Source organism: Cydia amplana, chromosome Z (genome assembly GCF_948474715.1).
Source record: "Cydia amplana chromosome Z, ilCydAmpl1.1, whole genome shotgun sequence".
NCBI lineage: Eukaryota > Metazoa > Arthropoda > Insecta > Lepidoptera > Tortricidae > Cydia > Cydia amplana.
Window position 1 is genome coordinate 7079172 of NC_086096.1, and position 13844 is coordinate 7093015.

The window sequence follows — 13844 nt, forward strand, 5'->3', positions numbered from 1 at the left end:
TTCATGTTTTGCTAATAAATAGTAAAACTTAATATAATAAGTTAAACTTAAGTTAATTAGGTACTCGATGGTAGGATCATTTCAGCCTAATCTTAATTGGAAGTGCTAATTACCAAGCTTACTTATCCAAAAAGTTGCTTTGTTGTACCTCGGACAACGAAAATAGGTTGTACCTTGGCCCGTACTTGCTACTTACTGAATTTTTTTTTTTAACTTAGGGTTTCATATTTGCCGTATTTATAATTATTAGTTATATGCGTTATAAGTTACCAAGTAATCAATTTTAGAAACAATGCATAAAATGTTTTAGGCAAAAATAAAAATTTACCATTGCTAAGTACTTGGAGGATATAATCAAACGGAGACGCCATGTCTGTAATTTTCTGTACAAAACAGTCTGCCGATTTTTGCGGGGGAGGGGAACGTCAAATGTATGCGTAACATAACGTAACGTAACATGTCAGATAAACGTCAGTCCATACATTGTGTATGACCGTTGGCCGCCTATTTTCGACAGAGGGGAAAGCCTGTTAATGGCTACTCCGTTTAGTTGTATCCTCCAAGGCTAAGTATATTTTTCGAAGGTAATTGTACTAGAAAAATCTATTCAATTGCGTAAATATGCTAAAAATATCTGTGATTCCATATATAAATATTTTTTCTATGATTAAATTATAAATAAATTAATTAAAATTATCATGTCCGAGGTACAACGGGAAATGACCAAGGTACATCAGGGGTGTTGTTCCTTGGACACTTTTCCCTTTTTTTTCGTCAACGTATCCCATCAAAATATATAAACTGATTTTTAAATTTTATATCGTAATAGATAGTTTATTAATGTATCTTATAAGATTCGGATAAACAATAATTCTTTTCTAAAATTCATAAAAGAAAAAACTGTCCGAGGTAAAACAGCTTCCCCTATGCTATAAAAAAACAAAAGCTCATGCTTTAATAAAATAGTTCTTTTCGATACAAGTGCGAAAAAGAGGAAATCCGAAACCAGTGGCGATAAATTAAAACACGACCGAAGGGAGTGTTTTAAATCGACACGAGTTGCGAATTACCTATTCGCACGTGTATCGAACAACGTTTTACAGTACATATGGCACTTTAAAGTTTCGACATACGCACGAAAAGTGCTATTTTACGCACTAGTGCGGAAAAGTAGCCCCAATATGTACTGTAAAAATGTTTGTGTTATAAAGCCGAGACGCTTTCCTTATAAATTTTCGTACATCCCGCCTGTTGATATCTCTATTGCACGCGTACAATTAGGTACATGTACGAAAAATCGATGTGATAAGCGTCTCTTCTTTAGCTATATATGAAATTCTTATATATTGATTATAATAATATATTCACACTTCGCTGGTCCAAAACATATCTTATGAAGTAATAAACTGAGTATATTCATAATTTAATGATTTAGAGCAAATAAAAGTTTTTTTTTTCATTATTCACTGTAGTGTATGAGTCTATCTTATAAATTAAATTGTTAAATATGTGTACCTCGTATTTATTAACCCTGAATATATTTTATATAATAAACACAACTAGAAACGATAAAAATATGTATTAATATTCTGTGGCCGGAATACCATTTATGAGCTAACAACTCTCGGCATGCAGGGGTCGAAGAATAGACAACTAAATTGCTAAATTGTTCGAAAGTTGGGTTTTATGGCAGCGAGTTGAACCATTTATTATGCGAATAATAAACATACTTTCAGTCTTTTAGAAACATGTTGTTGTTAGTTCATTTTTATATATATCTAGTTATTATGCAACAACGCAAAAGATTTTTTAATGTTTTTTAATGTTCTGTCCGATTTTGCCTGTATTTTCTGTATAAACTCTAAAAAAGAAATAACGCATTCATATGTTGATGAAGTCAACTTTTCAAGAGAGCCAAATAAAATTGACACTTTTGTTTGTCTATATTTCATGAGCTAAGAGGGCTGGACAGGGGGCCGATTTTTTAATTTCGATCGCTCGATTTCGTCACTCGAAAATCGGTGGAAAACGGCGAAATGCTAATTTTTGAAATACGAGCAATCGAAATTTGGAATCTATTGGTATTGACCACTCGATTTCAATTATATTAGTAGAATTTAAATGCCCAGTAGTGGAGATATTAATTAACGATATACACAAAATCGAGTGGTCGAAATTCAAAAATCGGCCCCCTGCTGGCCTATATTTTTTTTATATTGTGAGAGGCATTTGTACATTAATTCGCATAGTTTAGAAACATTGAAGTATTTTTTCTGGTTCAACCTTAAGGAATTTCAAGTTGGTTACTAGCTTTCAAATTAATATAATTACAAGCTATTCCCATCGCTTCGATCTGACTACGACAAATGGCGATGCTTTTAAAGGGAAAATAAATATTCCCAGTAGACACCGATTAAAAAAGGACTATTCAGACTTTAAAATAGTATAGTAGGTAGTAGCTAGGTAATACTCGATTTTTATTAACTGAATCTAAGTTCTAAATCTGTATCTAAGTTTTAAGTGTAGATAAGTATCATTTCAATCTCAGGGGACCCATTTTTGAAATTCGACCGCTCGATTTCGTGTATTTTATTCAGTAATATCTCCACTAGTAGGCATGTAAATTCTACCAATAGAATTGAAAACGAGTGGTCAATACCACTAGATTCCCAATTTCTATCGCTCGAATTTCAAAAATTACCACTTCGTCGTTTTCCACCGATTTTCGAGTGACAAAATCGAGCGGTCGAAATTCAAAAATCGGCCCCCAGTTGTAAAAAACCTAAGTACTATCCAAACATTACTTGAACCTGAACTGTACATTAAAATTACAAAAAATACTCACATTAAATAATAAATTAGCTAGTTTTTGCATTCTCAAATTCAACACTTTTCAACTGAGCAAACAAGCAGTCGAAAAGAGAACATCCTTTTTTGAAAGTCAGTTTGAAAAGCGAGGGTAAACGGTCACGGTCGGTATCGATCGACGCATAAATGTGCCATCACAAACCATAGAGCCCCACACCTACAGGTACACCAGGCGAATAGGGAAAGTCTTTGTCTCGTTATTCCCCTGCCGAGAGAGACAGACGGCGATATTACGGCAATAAGGGATTTGGGAATAGGCTTTTGTTTTGATCAATAGAGCTTACCGCGGCCACAATTACACTATTCTAGCTGAATTCGCACTTCGGGCATACGTTTTGAGACAAAATTAGACCTGGCTCCGTGTATGCAACAACTTCAATTTCCAGGAATCGTTCTAAATTTTCCTCAAATGCTCACGTGCGGAATTCAACGTATTTTATAAAAAAGTTCTTAATGTGATAAGATTATTACTTATATTTAATGTAGGAAGAGGTGTTATTCAAAATAAAAAGGATTATAGGAAGTAAAAAACTAGCCGTCTCCGTGAAGTCTTGGTAACACAATAAGGAATTATCAAAACTTACGTAAGGGTGGTATTCCACCTGTCCAATTTCTTTGGCCAATGTGTGTTTTTTTGTCTCACATTTTGCTTGAAAAAATTAAATTCATTTTCAATTCACGGGTCAGTCTCTAGCGTCTGTTATATAGTTATATGTAACAGACGCTAGACATTGGCCCGTTCGAGCCGTAGTGTAAGGCCTGTCGAGTCTGCGAAGCTGTCCAATCCATCAATATGGCCACAGCCTGTCGACAGCTCATACATAATGAGGGATAGCCATGCTGTCTAATATCTATGTAGTTCCAAATAGGTTGTTTGTAATATGGTTATTTAGTATGTCTTGACTGTAATAAGAAAAGTAGGTACTTAATAAATGCCTGACGTACTCGTACATTATTATTATTAATCGTATATGACATTCATCAAGAAGGACAGTCAAAGTATAGCTTTGAGGTGGCCAAGCGTGACTTAAATGTTCATACAATGGTGCTTAACCGCAAGTACCTTTAGATACTGGATCGAACACGTACTAAACTATTTTTGTCCGAAAATAAAGACGCAAAGTAACAGGTATTCGCTTATTATTTACAGCTGTATCTCTGAAAAAAAAAATGCGACTTTCTAGGCACTTAATGTTTAAAGGATTCAACTGTCACAAAATACCCTAGCATGTGGTGACCGAGTTCTATGGGCGCTCCGCCACAAGTGTCGAAATATATATTTTTTAATACACGCCGACCATAAATAACGTAGTAGTACACGTTACGGGCAAACTAAACTTTATTGAGCAAAATTGCTATAATAAAATATCCGGTGCGAATGCGGGCATCCGCTATTTTGGGGCTACGAAAATTATTACAATATAATACAGGGTGATTCAGGAGACGTGAGCAGGATCAAGCCTACGCATACAGTAGGTTATAAACAACTGTTTCGTACCAATATTTGTGAGATTAACTTTAATTTGTTTTATACTGTTTAAAAAAAAGTTTTAATTTATTTACGACATTTATGTTCACCCTCTTTGTTTTATCCATAACAAGTGCCAAATTGAATGTCATCGGAGTCTGGTTACTTTTGAAAAATCGTATCACACTCAAGTGTGACATTTTATTTTCTTCATACTCAAAGTGCTGTCATAACGGTTAAAAAGGTTTTATCTTTGTTAATTAAATGTTGTAGGGTATCCATGATTGTAGATAATTAAATTTGTCCTTACCAAAAAGTATACCTAACAACAGAAAAAAGCGTAATTGTTTTACTTAAAATTTGTGGTGAAAGATTCTTACATTTACTGATTGTGTAGGCTTAGTCTTGCTCACGTCTATGAATCACCCTGTATACTTAGTGAGGATAGAAAGGTTCTTACCCAAGGTAAGAAGATACGAGTAACAACCTAATAAATTAATAATAAGGTTTAGGTACATTTTCTTTAATTAAGATCTTTATTTTCATACAAGTCAATGTTTAGATAGGTATTTAATCAAGTGTTGAAGTAAAAAGTGGTTTACACACCAAAATATCAGAAATATAGTCTATTAAACCAATTTTGTCAGTAGGTAGGTAAAGAAGACACATTTGAAAATAGTTTTTACTGACAATTTTAATTATTTTTCGGAAATACTAAAATATTCTAATTACCTAGTTTGCGCTGAAATATACATTAGAACATATTGTTTACTTTTTTTTTCAAATTGATAGATACACTTTTTAAGAAACATCCGGAATTTGGTTTTGAGATAAATAAAAAGTCCTATAGGGCTTTTTCATTATCGAGTATTCGTAGGTATATTTTAAATTAATTATTTATTTAAAGTCCACATCATCCACATCATACTTATGTAACTTAGACTATAAACATTTTAAAGGGTAATAAATAGGTACTGACATATTCGACAATAACGTTGACTACTTGTATTATAGGTATATGCTATTACCATTACCTACATATTATATTATAAGTGTGCCATTCATAAAATATAATTTAAATTGTAGTATTCATCGTACATTTATTTTATCCTCCTAAAGCGCAACGAAAAATTGAGTATGTAGTCAGTACGGCCCGTAGTCCTACCAGTAGTACTATTGTTTTATACTCATACAGACCCAAGTACTTAAAACTCTTAAAAGACTTTTTTTAATGTTATTGTACTTATACAGCACCTTGTACAGCACTTTGATTTTTTTTACGAACTTGTTAAAGGACTCACAGACAAAACAAAACAGTCCTTTAGAAGTTCGTACACGCCAATTTCGATAAGCGCAAAATTTGAAATGGGTTTTCTATTAAGTCCTACTGGTAGGACCGTGGTACGCTATGACTACACAATTGTTGTAGAAGCTGGGTCTGAATAAGAAAGTTAATAAGTACTATGGGTAGGACCTAGGGCCTTAGGAGGTTATGCAATATTTGTACTGTATTCGGAGTTATTGGACACGGTGTAGGTATGTACACGCCTAAACAAAGCCTTAGAGCGACTAAAAGTTTTTGAAAGATGATCCCCCATCCAATCCCAAGGCGGAGATTTTAAGATTAGCATGCAAAGGGTGTAGCAGGATAGCCTTTTAAAATTGCCCCCAGAGCTTTCGGTTCGAAACTATAACCAAACGATGCCTTTTAAGAGAATAATACACTGCACACAATTTCAACCCCCTCCGACCCCCTGGGGGTCCACAATACCCGATAAACCCTAAAACTATTTTATTATTTTCCTCCAAATCTATGAGACGGACAAATCCCCAATTTTGCTCAAATATTTAAGGAACTAAAGGCCATTAATGGATAAAATTACAGCTCTTTATCTCAATCCTTTGTAAAAAAAAATCAAAATAAAATTTGTAACACCCTGTATAATGACTTCCAGTCTTGGCACAAACACCATTTTTTCTTTAAATTTGTACTAACGTCTTATATACGTCATATCCAAAATGAATCCGCTTAGCAAGGGTAGAACACTGTGAAATCAATGTAAATGTACCATTTAGTAACTACTTTTACTATGTAACGCAGGCGGCATTATTAGAATACTCGTAGGAATCTAGAAAAATAACAGCCTGCCGGCTGACGACCAAGACGCTACTCGTGTGCGATTTCAATTCGCAAAGGTGGTGATAAATAATATGAATGAAACTCATTAGTATTTATTCGAGAAAGTGTTTCTAGTTATTTTTTCAATTAACATAACTTCTAGTTTATACCTAATCATATACAAGGCGTAACAAAAATGGTGGGGATTCGTTTAATTTAAAGGCATATTCGGAGGAAAAAATTGAAGGAATATTGTTTTGACAGGATTTTTTTTCTAAGGGGCAGGTCGTCCAAGTCAGCCAACTCTCCATACAAAGGCCGTTAAATATATTTATTCGACTTTTTCCTAATCAGAACACGATACTGATTATGGCCCTTAAATGGATCCACACTATTTTTGTTACACCTTGTATATGACTACAAACTGGAGGGTATGTTATGTTAAATGAAAAAATTAACTGTAACACTTACTCGTATAAATACTAATAATTTATATAACACCACCTTTGCGAACTGAAATCAAACACGAGGGGCATCTCGGCCGGCAGGTAGTTGTTTTTACACATAGAGGTACCTAATACTTAACTCGTAATGCCGCCTGCGTTACATAGTAAAAGTAGGTACTAAATGGTACATTTACATTTATTTCACAGTGTTCCACCCTGGCTAAGTGAATGAGTTTTGGATATGACGTAGATAAGACATTAATAAATATTAAAAAAAAATATGGTTAATGTGCCAAGACTGGAAGTCATTATACAGGGTGTTACAAATTTTATTTTGTTTTTTTTTACAAAGGAATGAGATAGAGAGCTGTAATTTTTTCCAACAATGGCCTTTAGTTCCAATAATATTTGAGCAAAATTGGGGATTCGTCCGTCTTATAGATTTGGAGGAAAAAAATAAAATAGTTTTGGGGTTTATCGGATATTGCGGACCCCCAGGGGGTCGGAGGGGGTTGAAATGTTGTGCAGAGTATTATCTTCCTAAAAGGCATCGTTTAGTTATAGTTTCGAACTAAAAGCTCTGGGGGTAATTTTTCAAAGGCTATCCTACTACACCCTTTGCCATAGCGAAGTATAGCTAATTGACTTTGGAAAACCTTGACGCTTCACTTGGTCCCCGCTCGTCTGTAGCAATAATACTTAGACCCGTGGCACTGGCAATATTTGAATCGTGCGTTTAAAGAATAAGAGCTTTAGCGAGTGGAATTTTGCAATACGTTTGATAGCTTTAGCATTTTCAGTTATTATCATACGAGTAGCTCAATTCTAAACTTTTCAAAAAATATTAAAATGGTTAGAGATCACAATTCAATTTGCCATGACAAATAAAAATATTTTGTATCAGTTTCATAAAATACCTAAATACGAGTAGAATATATTTGACCTATAAGTATTTTATAAAAACATTTATCTCGATTCCTCGGTAAACTCATAAAATACACACAAAATAAGGCGCAAAAACGTAAGTTTTTAAATAAATCTTTCGAGCATAAATTATAACAAAAGCTAACTCTAAAAAAACTCTATAAAACTCTTTGATCTAAAATGCGGTATTCATTTTAAAAAACAGTTATAACCGGTCGTCCCGAGGGTAGAATTGGTTTGTAGAAATGGTCTGGCGATTATTCCGTTCAGTGGAGTGTGCTAACAGGGTTGGCGTATACAAAATACACAGTATACAGACTTGAAATAGTAAAAGCAAGGAATAGAAGATGTATAAAGACTTCACCCTTAACATCTGAGGTTAATCCTGCATGGCCCCGTACATTATGCGGTAGTTCTTGGTTGTCAAAAAGCGAGAATAGTTTCCATACAAGACGGAGAACATTCTCGGGGACGGCACAACATTACCATGAGTTTTTTCCGTCCGTATTTGCAAGCGATTACGTAACTATATAAATATGTTACTTAAATAGTACGAGTGACATGCACTTTTTGTTAGTTTACGTAGACGCTAACTTAAACGGCCGCAGTAAACTCGTGGTAAGTGTACTTACGTAAGTACCTACTGTTTTTAGAAGCTTACTGTACGACATGGTAGCCACGTGTACGTACTCAAGTAACTGTTACAAAAGCTTAATTATTTAAGTTGTATGTTCATTTATTGTTTTTGTGTTTTTGTCAATTTATTTGTGTTGTATGTTATAACTTATAAGGATACCCTGGCCGAAATAAAAGCTTGCCTATTTGTTTAACGTTACCCTAAAACACTGTAAAATTCGAGCACGCAGTGACGCCTAATCATATTTAATTGAAGAAATTTTAATCGGCTGACTGTTTGAAATATACATTACTAGCGACCCGCCCCGGCTCCGCACGGGTTAACAAATTATACATAAACCTTCCTCTTGAATCACTCTATCTATTAAAAATCGCATCAAAATCCGTTGCGTGGTTTTAAAGATCTAAGCATACATATAGATTACAGACAGACAGACAGCGGGAAGCGACTTTGTTTTATACTATGTAGTGATAGTGATTTAAGTATCTTGAAAATCGTCTAATAATTATAAGTACATACCTATCATTAGTTAGTAGGTATCCTCCTAACATGTTAAAGTAGGTACACTTGACTTATTTTTTATTGAATCGGTGGGAAAGTTATTCATAACAAAGGGTCCAGGTCTAGGCCCTCGACATAAAACGCGATAGTAGGTACATACTAAATCGATACATCTGCCTACTATTTGAACAGGTGTAGCTTACAGCTCTGCCGACGACACGGATAATCGGTAAGGATATATCGAGTATACCTACAATACAGGTCTTGTGATAATACAAGGGCTCGGCTCGCAAGTCGGCGCTCGACAAATATTTTGGATATTATTGAAACTATGTTCCATATAAGTTTCGTTGACACAGTTTTGAATGTTCCAATTTTGGTGCCTGTACCAGTAGTCTGGTAAAAGTACGCACCTCTACCAAATATTGGGAAATGCTATCAAACTTAACCCGTTAAAAAAGTGCCAAAAAAGGGTAAAGTGAGTTTGAATGCTCGAATAATATTGCCATTTTAAAATTGTCGCATTTTTAGCTAACCTCGGTCGGCGGCTCGGAATATAGTTCAGATCCGGAAATCTTTATCAACTTTTAGTATCTTTAACATACCCGATCATTGAAGTCGAAAGCGGCGGTCCCGCGGCCCGCCAAGTACTCTTGAAACTGAGATATAACGCATATGATCGCGTAGATCTGTGGACAAAAAAACAATGTACAGTTAATATTTACAAAACTTGAAAACAGTGTAGGTTATGCTTGGTTCTCGTCATTAATTCAGCCCTTAGACCTGTTAAACTAAACGATTAAGTAGGAAAATCATTATCTTCAAATGCCCCTGATAAGGGGGCCGATTTTTGAATATCGAGCGCTCGATTTCGTCACTCGAATATTTGTGAAAAATGGCGAAATGCTATTTTTGAAATACAAGCTACTCGTTTTCATTGTGATAAAATGCTCTTTGTTACTATTAGGTATCGTAGTTATAAAAAAACAGACCGAACCGACCTGTATTTAATGCAAGGCACTCTCCTTATTTGGAAGGATTTTAATGGGATATTAAAGCATGATATCATATTTTATGAAGAATACAAAGTTAAGGTCCCTAAAAATGCGAATCTCAACACCATATTCAGTACGTCACTTAAAAAAAACGTATTTCATAATACTTCAGTGAATCTGTTACTTTAAAAACGTTTTAACGATTAAGTAACCCGCCGGGCTAGCACATGATTGGTTAAACGCGAGTTAGACTACCTGTCACTAATTAATTGATACAGGTAGAAAAAGACGGGTAGTCTATCTCGCGGGCGAGATACTGTTGCGTCTCTCCTGTGCTAAGGGTGCATTCTAATCGCTCCCCAAATTCGATTAAAGTCAACCAATGGTATTGTGACCTCGTATTCTGCAGCAGATGTGAGTAATAGGGTCAAACAGAAAACTGTGTTCACGTCTTTCCATAGAGTCTACAGGAAAGACATGAACACAGTTTTCTATTTGACCCTATTACTCACATCTGCTGCAGAATACGAGGTGTCTACAGTGTAGACATACACAAGAGAAAACTAGTGTGTTTGCGCGAACTGTACATTTTTCTCTCCTGTGGGCAATAGTTAACAGCTTGTGGGCATGTAAGTAATGATTTTATCATAGTTCTCTAAATAAAAGGAGAACCTTTTCACGTGGATAAGGGTTAAATAAGAAAATTAACCTTTATAGCCCTTAACTCTTGTGTATGTCTACAGGAAAGACGTGAACACAGTTTTCTGTTTGACCCAATAGTAGATCACATCGTGCTGGTTCGTTTCAGTCGTGCGGGAGTTGGTCCCCGGAAAGCTGGCACACAGGCATTTTAAAGACCCTCCCGTCTGAAAACTTCGGCAAAAAAATTTAAATATTTAATTTTGTTAATTTTGTTTGTAAACTTTTTCTGCGGAACAAGCAAATAAACTTAGCGTCTCGCAGTGCACGGCTTCTACTCTTCCCCATCGGATTAGTGAAGGGGGGGATTTAGTGAATGCATGAAATTTGCTGATTAGCGTATTCGACGTGCAAACCGCTTAATATTTTCCAATTTACTTAAAAGCTTGTGTCGTTCGATAAACTACAGAATATTGAAACCTTGGTTTCAAATCTCTGGGGGTATTATTGCTGGAAGCAGAAGACAGCTGTTTCGCGGGAAGACTGCAATAGTTGTACAGTTTGCGCACAAATTTTATAGATGGAGTAAAGAAGCTATTAATCATAGGCGCGGCGACTCGTATATCTTTTTCCACTTTTAATTTGTATCTTTATCTTGTTACTAAAAGTGTAATCCGTACACTATCATGTTTAACTAACGTTATTGTTTTTGTAATAAATGTAATATTCGTTGTCTAAACTTTGAAAGACGATAAGTTATAAGGCCATATGTTGGACTAATTAAATTGGGATTTAGAAACAACTAGCCCTAACAGGGTTCAATCAATCAATCAATCAATTCTTTATTCATTCATCATAGGTACATAAATAGGTAATAACCTGATAACTTAATATTCTAAGGAACAGCCATGATGTGCCTTTTGGCGTACGAAATAACTTCTTATTATCTAACTAAATACATTTTGTTCTAACTATATTCAGTGTTGAATACTAAATCCCACGAGATATCTAAGCCGCAATCCTTGACCCAGGAATATCGTTAGAAAACAAGGGGCCACTTAATAATTGCTTTAATCACGTGGCTACCAAATTATATGGATGAAAATTATGCTAATTGTTGTATGCGGTTCAAAAGGATTTTGTACAAAATTATAATTAAGTTCAACTTTACAACGGAACTGGAGGAAGCCTCGTGCCCTTGTAATGTATGTAATATAATATAATAATGTAAATCTCGTTTTAGGGAGCCTCCGCGTACTCTTTCCCTTCGAGTAGGTATTTACATTTTAAGTAGGTACACGAATTGCCAGAGACGTTAGAAATACGTGTGGGTATTCTTTTATATAAAATTGTACAACTTGTGAATTCCAACAACTTTGTCCAATTAGACTAGGTATAAAAAACTAATTATTGTTAGTACAATCATTAGTTTAGCAGGAAGTAAAAAAAAACCAAAATTAATAAATTCAAAATTATTCATTGCACATGCACATCTGTATGTGTCGAATCCTCCATTTAAGTTAATAACTAGTATTAGCAGGAATTCGCTCTTTCATACAAGCTTACTTGTAATTACCAAGTTAGTATCTAGCATATTAACTCACATTTATAGACGGGTCTAACGCGAAATTTATTCAATTACCTTTATTTACCGACCTTTCGACACAGGTTTCACTGGGGCCTTATTCGACATGCCAATTTTGACGTCGCATGTTGAAGTTCATTTGAATCTGAACTATCGTGGGTTGTCGAATAGGTAAAGATCATTATCTGTCAGTGAATCTCATGTAAACAAATCATTTCATCGCTAGACTTGATTGTCTATTGGTATGGCCGCCATGTTTGGATTTATGACATTTAAAAGGGGATTCTATGGCATAGAGTAAACTGCATTTCTATTTTCTATAGTTTTTTGATTCCTCTACTCGACGCAAGATGGAGTTAACAGTCAAATTTTGATCTTGGCGTTATAAAAATAAACCGCAAGAACATGACATGCAGTTGCGTTGGTGTAGATCTATCATGAAAACGAATATATGACAATTGTCCATAATTAAAAAAAAACTTGACAATAAACATACAGCAATACATATACCACTAAATGTCAAAAAGAAAACAGATTTATTATAATTACTAGGTAACAAATTATATATAAAGTTTAAATTTTAAACCAATCGTCGTGGTTCTTAGCAATGAACTTCTTGTAACTTGTGCGAAAAATATCATTTGATATTACACCAATTACTTTATGGTGAAGTAAAATATCATGAGTCATGAGGAAGACGGAGTAGCCACAATAAGCTATATTTTTGTCCTCTGGGTTAGATGGCAGTGAAACAGGGAGAGATAGTGAATAATGCGGCAAAATAAGCATTTATTGTGTTGTTAGTAGTTTTTTTACTAGTTTTTTTTTCTAAAAATGAAAATTGACGCAACGGCGAGCTCATAGCCCCCTATGAGCCAGTCTGTTAGGTGCAGGCTTAAAGGCTAATCCCGGGGGAAGCGGAGCGTCGGCGACTAGCTGGTTGCATCTGCATATCAACCTCTTCTCACTTTTACCTCAGGTCCTTTGATTAATAAATTAAGGTAAAATTCGTAAGAACTAGTGCCTGTGCCATATTCTAAATTGGACGCTATGCCTAATTAGTTGATATAAATTAAATAATAAAATAATTATTTATTTAATTAAATTTATAACAACGCAACGTGGGGTTATTCATGTTGATATTTAATGGCTTATATAAGACAGCGGTCGTATATTGCCTCAGAAATTTGGATTTTGTCAGTTTGAATGAACAGCAAACTGGAGACATTGAGATTAATTTTAAACTTATTATTTTAGGTGTTCGTAAGAAATAAGGTATTGAACATTGACGGAAAATCGCGAAAACCCGGCCAGGTGCGTCGGACCACGCAAAATGGAGGAGGATTCCATACACTTACTTCTTCTACCATGTATCCATATGCCAAAATAGCAACAAAAAAGCCGAACAAAAATACCGTTTCTTCGCAGCACTAGATTTCAGTCCTTTTTTTAGAAAAGTAATATGTTTAGGTACATAATATATATGTAAGTAATTTTTGTTATAATGTGAAACTTATATGTTGTGTTACGAGACTTACGAGTAGCTAACTTTAAACTTTAACAGCCTAACAGATCCCAATAAGGCCTAGTTTACCCTCTGGGTTGGAAGGTCAGATGGCAGTTGCTTTCGGAAAAACTAGTGCCTACGCCAATTCTTGGGAT

At 34.9% G+C, this 13844-nt stretch overlaps 1 protein-coding gene across 1 annotated transcript in view; it reads right to left on the reverse strand.

Annotated features, from left to right (window-relative positions):
• LOC134661915 (uncharacterized) overlaps positions 1-13844 on the reverse strand; it is a 77024-nt gene that overhangs the window by 19896 nt on the left and 43284 nt on the right. Inside the window, exon 6 of the mRNA XM_063518163.1 lies at positions 9569-9652. Within this exon, the coding sequence (XP_063374233.1) occupies positions 9569-9652 (84 nt within the window). The remainder of the gene's footprint in view (positions 1-9568; positions 9653-13844) is intronic.